At 39.3% G+C, this 9,102-nt stretch overlaps 1 protein-coding gene across 1 annotated transcript; it reads right to left on the bottom strand.

Annotated features, from left to right (window-relative positions):
• Nucleotides 1–523: 523 nt before the first annotated feature.
• On the bottom strand, nt 524–4,068 carry LOC127302719 (CBL-interacting protein kinase 23). The gene is made up of 14 exons (XM_051333259.2): nt 3,584–4,068; nt 3,267–3,329; nt 2,800–2,871; nt 2,608–2,715; nt 2,437–2,517; nt 2,250–2,303; nt 2,029–2,154; nt 1,769–1,858; nt 1,567–1,686; nt 1,370–1,486; nt 1,173–1,292; nt 1,037–1,093; nt 864–938; nt 524–728 (listed from the first exon to the last, which is right to left on the bottom strand). Exons 1-14 carry the CDS (start codon nt 3,758–3,760, stop codon nt 630–632), a joined length of 1,359 nt encoding a protein of 452 aa, XP_051189219.1. The 5' UTR covers nt 3,761–4,068; the 3' UTR covers nt 524–629.
• Nucleotides 4,069–9,102: the final 5,034 nt, after the last annotated feature.

Raw genomic sequence — 9,102 nt, forward strand, 5'->3', positions numbered from 1 at the left:
ACCACCGAACAACCACTACCGCCATCAAAGAGATGCACCGTTGTCGCCGCTATTCCCTCCCCTGGCGTTATTGATGACAACCACGAAGTTTTCGTGCACGGGCCACTAAGGACTAGCATCCTAGAGCCGAAATCATTTATTAGATTGATTCCATTTTTGTGATACTAAACCTAAAACACACTTAGAGTGCACGAGATCCATCACTCCAAGGACTAGACGCTTCCCCTCTCCTCAATGCCACATTTATCATTGCAGAGATGATAATTCAATCATTAATGTCACCTTTATCATTGCAGTGATAATAAATTCAATAGTCCTCTAAATCATGGGTTTATAAGTCTTGACCGCTCCTTAATTTGATTAACAAAATGTAAGTTATATGTCATAAAATATACCACTAGATTTACATTCAAAATAAGTTTTCAATGGTAAATTCTTGTGGCACATAACTCATATTTTGTTTATTAAATTGATGGTCTTTCTTGAAATACATGCAAACCTTATAAACCTGGAGGGAAATAAATAAAGCTAATGCAACTCTCCGCACCCTTCCATTCATAATCCGAATCCTTGTTTTTTAGAACCAAATCTAGAACATGAAAAAAAAAACAGCAGGAGGCTAGTGCCAATCACTGGGACCTGTGGTGCAGGATCCTGTCGACTTCAGCTATGTTGCCATCCGGCTTCCACATGACGTCCTTCAGTCCGTTTGAGATGCTATGGTAGAACTGTGCGGTGCATGAGAACATGTAAAATATTAGACAAAATTCAAACCATTAAGTTCCTCCTAGCAATTTGAAGTTCTGAAGTAAATTCAGCGGTGCAATCTCAGTTTGAATTGGATGAAGCTGTGACAATCATACGTTGTGGAATTCAAGGGTGTCTCCGTTCGACTTGCGGAGTTCGACCATGTGGAGTGAGGGTGTGACTTCAAAAACCTGAGGTTATTGCAAATGCGATGATCTCAAACTATTTCCCAGGCAAGAACAGTATAACACACCATGTTACCAAGACAAGGCACAATGTCAAAGTATACCTCGGTAGCAATTGCCAGCTGACCTTTCCTTCCAGGGCTCTCTCCTTGCAACTTCAGCTAACTCAATTTAATAATTTTCATCAGAATAATATTCAGATCAGAAGGAAATAAGTTGATATTATTTATCTATCAATACCTTACAGTTGTTGCGCTTTTGTACATTAAATCCCATGGGTCCTGCTGCAGCTTCGATTTTCGACAATATCTCGTTTGCAGGCAGCCTCGACGCAAACCTTGTTTCTCGCTTAACAGAACCCTATTACCGAATTTCATAATCAGAATCTCATGGTTATAAAATCTTACTTTATAAACAACTTAAGAACATGAACATACCGTTTGCTTCTCAAATAGTGTGCCAAGATTGAGACCCTGGGAGGTAGAAATCAACTCAAAAGCATTCATCAGCGCTGGTCTTTCTTCTCGTCTTTCCACGACAAGCTGTGTTGGGTCCTGGATAAAGACAAACAATGTTACGTAGTCCATTCACCACATTATGATATACATTGAGATAAGGTGAGAAAAAAACTTACCCCAGATTCGTCGAATATAGAGTTGACATCATCCAGATTAATGTCTTCTGTCTCGAACGTAGGAGGCTGGTATCCTTTCTTGAACCACTCATTGTTAATAACCTCAGCAATAGTTATTCTCTGCTCAGAGCCATAACGATATCATGAGCCATTTATGAACAGAATGAAGGCTGATATGCTAGCAATGAGCAGATAAACATACAGTGTTAGGATTGGGATCTAGTATCTTTTTGATGAGCTTCTTTGTGCTTGTGGAGAACCAAGATGGGCAAGTAAAATCTGCTTTGTATATCTGCATAAACACATGTTAAATTTTAAGCACTCATTTTGGTAACATAAGCCAAGCATTTGTACTAGTAGTACTAGTGTTTTTCACGTATTTATTGCAAAAGAGAAGTACTAGTGTTTTTCTCGCAAAAGAAGTAACGAATTTATTGCAAAAGAGAAGTGAAACTAATTCACCTTCTTGTAGAGTGACATGAGGTTTGAATCTTCAAACGGAAGGTACCCCGCCATAAGGACAAAGAGAATCACCCCACATGACCACAGATCAGCCTTGGCTCCATCGTAACCCTTATTAATTATAACCTGTACATCAAGAGTAATGAAAAATGAGAACAAACTATTTACCCGAATGAAGAAATTTATATAACTAATATAAGGCATGGATGTAAATGAAGAACCTCGGGAGCAACATAATTGGGAGTTCCACAAGTCGTGTGCAGCAGTCCATCCTTCTACAAGATAACAAAGAGATTCATAAAGAAATAGCAGAACATAGAACCAACAAAATAGGCTGAGAATAGACTGGATTTTCCATGACCCTGATTTTCATCGAACTGAACAAGAGAAGCGAGTCAATTTATGTACCTGCACTTGCTGTGACAGCGCGCTCAATCCAAAATCCGACACCTTGAGAGTGCCGTTCGCATCAAGCAGAAGATTCTCAGGCTAAAAGATGGAGAAAAAGAAGCTATTACCCACTCTTTTTGCCATGCAACACATCACTAAGCTCCACAAAACAGTTAAACACCACCATACCTTCAAATCCCTGTGATACACGCCTCTGCTATGGCAGTAGTCAACAGCGTTGATCAGTTGCTGGAAATATTTCCTGGCATCGTCCTCCTTCAGCCTTCTGTGGGAAACCTAGACCCCAAATCACAGAGAAATTAAGCATATAGGCACAGTGGGAAGCATAACCAATATGTTGACAATATATCAATTACTCACGATTTTGTCGAAAAGTTCGCCACCAGTGACAAGCTCGATCACAATGTATATCTTTGTCTTGCTGGCCATGACCTTCGTGAAGTACAAACACCCGTTAAGTGGGGACATGGGCTTATATTATCATTCAAAGGCAAAAGACAAAATTCCAGAAGATGAACAGCTTAATTACCCTTTTGAGGTTAGGATGTACGGAGTACAAATAATTCATTTCGCGGAGAAGACAATTACAAAAGTCATAGTTTGGATAAAAGTTACCGAATGTGGTAAACACAATTCATTCATGAGCAAGTTTTGATGTGTTTATTCTTGACTTTTATTTTTCATGATTTCCGGTTGCACAAATCCATATAATAACTTAAAAAAGTAAAGTATATTTACTTAGTTGGTGCTAAAATATACTGTATTTCATTTACAGGCCAGTACATATCAAAGGAGAAAATCCTAGAGATATACTGTATATGCATTACCTCGTGCATCCGGATAACGTTGGGGTGCCTAATGAGCTTCATGGTGGAGATCTCGCGCTTTAGCTGCAGAAAGCAATATCATGCGCACATCAAGGTCAAGATGAGATAACAAACACTAAACTGCGCATGCGCTTTCCAACGGACACGCACGAGGCGTCCGTCCCCGCGTCAAAATCTCGGGTCGAATCGACGTCAGAACGGATGAGATATGGATGGGGAAAAGATCTCTTATTTTTCGAGCATGTCTCCTGCTCCTAGTGTAATCTCTGAAGAAGAAAACAGAAGGCCGAGGAGATAACAAGATTCAATGGTGTCACCTGGTCGATCATCTTGTGCTTGAGGAGCTTCTCCTTGTCGAGGATCTTGATGGCGACATGCTCGCCCGTCTGGACATTCTTGGCGAACTTGACCTTGGCGAACGTCCCCTCCCCGAGCGTCCTCCCCAGCTCGTATCTCCCCACCCGCGTCCTCCCGGCTCCGCCCTGCGAGCTCATCTTCCCTCCCCCGCCCGACCGCCCCCTCGAATCAATCGGTCACCACCGATCAAATGATGTTCGTCCGTCGCCCGGATCTGCTCCTCCGACGAGCCGCGCGGCGACTAGGACCTCTCCTTGTCGCAGGGCCTCCACTGCACGAACAGCTCCTCGTCCTCCTCGCCTGGCTGCCGGTGCCGCATGGAGCCTCGTGTTAACCCTCACGCTGCACTAGTACGCGCTCCTCCTACGACCGCGCGCAGACATGGGAGGGGTCACTCAGGATCCAGGAACAGAGGGAGAGACAGAGTAGTACTACCGGTTATGTATAGTATAGGACGAGGCAGACGAGTCGAGAAGAAGGACATCGGCCGGCCGCGTCGCATGCCTCTGAGTCGTGACGAAGAAGGTAAGCTGTGGCGTGGAGTTTTCGTACTAGTTTGATTCGAGATAATGTTAACCATACACACTCCACGGTTCCACACGCGAGTAATTTGGCAATTTTCTCCACGGTCCGCCTGGCGTCGTTCTTTTTAGATGTTTTGGCGTCGTTCTTTAGTTAGGAGATGCAGACAGTACTAACATGTCACAAGGTTTTTTAAAAAAAACATGTCACAAATGTCATAGGCATTACGTTAAGTTCATCGGCCTAAATCCAGAATTATTATGCTTGACTAGTCTTGCTTGAATTATGAGGCCCTCCGTACAGAAACGTCCAATCTAAACCTGTTCAACCAACATGGACTCTTATAGAGCCTTATCCCTGTACAAAGATTGCTACTCCCTCTTGTACAGTTTATTAGACGTGTACGTATCCCTAGATCGCAGATTTGATTAAGTTAGAATTAATTATATGTTATAAGAAAATATATCATTATAAAGTTTAGATATTCGGTTTTCTAATAATATTTTTTTTGCATTATATAATTTAAATTATATAGCTTAAATTGACGATCAAGGGATACAGGGAAGATTAGTAAACTGAGACGAGAGTAGTATCTTAGTTTGATTAATAAAAGATAGGTGCATGATTGGTTCTATAGCAATCATGCGTATTTAAGTACCTCAATGATTCTAACATTTTTAAAGTGCATTATTTCTGTCAGCCGACCTCCCCAGCTTGAGGCCTTGCTTATAGTGGTACTAGAGTATTGTGTGAGTTAAATTCCAATTTTTTCTCAAATCTCAGTTTATTTTTCTCAATCTACAATATTCTACCTCTATGTAATAGATTGAAAATGTCATTTTATGCGAATTTCCTCCTTGTCACTCGATCGCTCGAGCGATCTGTTTCATTGCGCGGCAGCGCTCGCGCCATGCGCGAAATCAATTCCTTTTTTGTCTCGTAGTGTTTAATTACGTTCACATGTAGCTTTGTGTTCACACTAACAACTCACGTTCACACTTGCAAGTTGCATACAGCCAAGAGCATTCATACTGCATGCATGCATGCATAAAGTATCTCATGAGTTTGTATTTAATGAGCCAACTTTTCAACACGAGGCTAGCTCTCACAAGTTGCTGCATGCATGCACAGAGCATCTCGCTCTTTTTTTTAGCACGTCGCATACTTTCAATTCTCTTTATTTGCAATTCCCTTTTGACAATTCTCTTTTTTTGCAATTTCCTTTATGTTGTTATTTCGTACGGTAATTCATGTTTTTTGGAATAATTTTTATAATTCCCTTTTTAGGGCCAGTGGTTTTTAAGAGGGAAAATAACGGGTGGGAAGATCCACTTGCAACTTCAAATGAACTACCACTTGCTACTCAAATTAAGTACCGTTTTAAGTTTTAAGCTAACAAAAGTTGCTAAAATATTCTAAATGAAAATTACTTTTTAGGGTTGCTAGGTATTTATATTTACCGTTGATAAATAACGGGGCACCGCGTTGATAACTTGTATACAAAAAAAGAGTTGCTACATACTTTAAATTAAATAAAAAATTTAGGGTTGATATTTATTTATATTTACCATTGATAAATAACGGGTCACCGGGTTGATAGCTTGTAAACTAAAAGAGAGTCGCTAAAATATTCTAAATGAAATACTTTTTAGGGTTATTATTTATTAATTTTTACCGTTGATAAATAACGAGGCACCAGGTTGATAGCTTGTAAAATAAAAAAAATGTTCGCTAAAATATTCTAAATGAAATACTTTTTAGGGTTGGTAGTTTTTTATAATTACCATTGATAAATAACGGGGCACCGAGTTGATAACTTGTAAACTAAAAAGATTCACCAAAATATTCGAAAAGTTAGATTTTTAGGGTTGGTAGTTATTTATATTTATTATTGATAAATAACATGACACCGGGTCGATAGCTTCTAAACTAAAAAAGATTCGCTAAAATGTTTAAAATTAAATTAAATTTTTGGGTTCATAATTTTATACATTTACCGTTGATCACTCAAGTACGGAGGGTTGATTATTCAAACAGAGAGGATTGATAACTTTTAGCCCGAAAAAAATTTCTCGAAACATATGAACATTGGTGCTAGTTTTGAAGATCTCGTCGAGACGGATTTATTGGTGAAAGCGAATCTTAATTTGAAGTTGTCGTTTGAAAGTTAAAACGTTTTGAATTTTAAAATTTGGAAAAAATTCCACTGACATCATCAAATTCGTATATTTTGTGCATGCATGCAGAACTTTTTCTCAATAGCGTGCACCAGGTTGATAATTTTATACATTTACCGTTGATCAATCAAGTACGGAAGGTTGATTATTCAAATAGAAAGGATTGATAACTTTTAGCAAAAAAAAAGTTTATCGAAACATATTAACATGGGTGCTAGTTTTGAAGATCTCGTCGAGACGGATTTATTGGTGAAAGCGAATCTTAATTTGAAGTTGTCGTTTGAAAGTTAAAATGTTTTGAATTTTCAAATTTGGAAAAGATTCCGTTGACATCAGCAAATTCGTATATTTTGTGCATGCATGCAGAACTTTTTTCCTCAATAGCCTGCACCAGGTTGATAATTTTATACATTTACCGTTGATTACTTAAATACAGAGGGTTGATTATTTTAAATAGAAAGGGTTGATAACTTTTAGCCAAAAAAAGTTTGTCGAAACATATCAACATGGGTGCTAGTTTTGAAGATCTCGTCGTGACGGATTTATTGGTGAAAGCGAATCTTAATTTGAAGTTGTCGTTTGAAAGTTAAAACGTTTTGAATTTTCAAATTTGGAAAAGATTCCGCTGACATCAGCAAATTCGTCTATTTTGTGCATGCATGCAGAATTTTTTCTCAATAGCCTACACGAGGTTGATAATTTTATATATTTACCGTTGATCACTCAAATACGGAGGGTTGATTATTCAAATAGAAAGGGTTGATAACTTTTAGAAAAAAAGTTTGTCGAAACATATTAACATGGGTGCTAGTTTTTAAGATCTCGTCGAGACGAATTTATTGGTGAAAGTGGATCTTAATTTGGAGTTTTCGTTTGAAAGTTAAAACGTTTTGAATTTTCAAATTTGAAAAAGATTCCGCTGACTTCAGCAAATTCGTCTATTTTGTGCATGCATGCAGAACTTTTTCTCAATAGCCTGCATCAGGTTGATAATTTTGTATATTTACCGTTGATCACTCAATTACGAGGATTGATTATTCAAATAGAAAGGGTTGATAACTTTTGGTCAAAAAAAAGTTTGTCAAAATATATTAACATGGGTGCTAGTTTTGAAGATCTCGTCGAGACGAATTTATTGGTGAAAGCGGATCTTAATTTGGAGTTGTTGTTTGAAAGTTAAAACGTTTTAAATTTTCAAATTTGGAAAAGATTCCGCTGACATCAGCGAATCTGTCATCTAGCGCTTGCATGCAGAACTTTCCCTATATAGTATATTTCGTCAGAATTTTTTTGCCAAAAAGGGAATTTTTTCCATAAATAGTAATTTCGAATGTTACTAAAAATAGAAATTTCGGGTCGGATGTGACCGCTCGAGCGATCGAGCGCCAGCTAGGGGAGCCCCATTTTATGAGGATTAGATGAAGAAAGAGGTTTCACCAAATACTCTAAAGTACTACTTTCACTAGTTTCTACAAAAACTCTATGCTAAATAAGGCCTAGAGGGATAAAATAAACTATCACATGATGATTGAGGGTTTTATATTCGACAACCGTAGCAATGAGACTACTATCCGTACATCAAACGCCCAGAACACACAAGTCTGAGAACCAACCTGAGGTTGAGTGGTTAAGAGGGTGGTTGTACCTCCAGCCCACCAGAGTTCAAATCCCAGGTTTGGCATCTGTGTGTCTCATAAAGACGGAATATTCATTCAGTGGGAGGCGACGTTCCCGTTGACAGCGAGGCGCCTGTGGTGACTTCGTCAATTTCAAGATCCAATCTGCCGGCTTAGTCTTCCGGAGGTGCTCATAGGGGTAGGGTGTGCGTGTGTGCGTGTGTGCGTTCATAGGGGTGAGTGTATGCGCGTGTATGTGAGCGCCTGCGTTTGTACTTTGTTTCTCAAAAAAAGAACACACGAGTCTGGCCTGCGCCGGCCATCAACTAGTGCTTTTTACCAGCATTGTTCAACACCCCTGATGACTTTGGTATGCTCAAGCCCAGCATAGGGATGAAGCGCAAGAGCTCTGATCCTTGCAGCATCTTTAGTCGCATCCCTTAAATAAGTGCTGATAAAAAAAGTTCTCCAATCGCATCCTCTAAAGTTAAAAAGCGTTGTATTTTGTGGCCGGCGTCCCTGGTGGAGACTTGTACATAGGGGACGCGTTGGAGGCGCCGAACACAAATGAAGTGCCGGATGCATGCTTGTAGCCCCTACTTCCCACATATTATTCTATTTTCTCTCACCTACTTTTCTCACATGGGTTGTTACTCTTTATTAAAATGCATGCATCCCTTTGAGGAACGCGGCTAGAAAGGGTCTTTTTTCATCCAGATTTGTTGGTTTCTTTTTGTCCGGTGCTCTCTCCAAAACCATCCCAAATTATCGTGCTAGACGCTTTTTGAGAGACGCGACTTGAGTTGCTCTTAGCTTATCCCCTATGTTTGATTTCCTTACTAGCTCTTTTTATTACCGATTTCGGTCTGGATAGTTTTTGACTGCCCACCGGTGCAAAAATGCCATGTGACTTTGTGGTTCTCTTTACCTCTAATGCAGCCCCTATTTGCATTCCAAAAATAATTGTAGCACATAATATGATATATTTTGGTGTAGATAAATACGGGTTTTTTTCTGTTCCTCGGCCTATAAAACTAACAAAGGGTTTGGTTATGCCGTAGAACGCATCGGCTTGGGGCTCTGTATTTATATAGGCTCAACTGAGCTAGGGTTTACAAGTTAGTTCAGATTACAATCTCAACAATACACATCTATCTATTCACC

This window comes from Lolium perenne, chromosome 5 (assembly GCF_019359855.2).
Source record: "Lolium perenne isolate Kyuss_39 chromosome 5, Kyuss_2.0, whole genome shotgun sequence".
Classification (NCBI taxonomy): domain Eukaryota; kingdom Viridiplantae; phylum Streptophyta; class Magnoliopsida; order Poales; family Poaceae; genus Lolium; species Lolium perenne.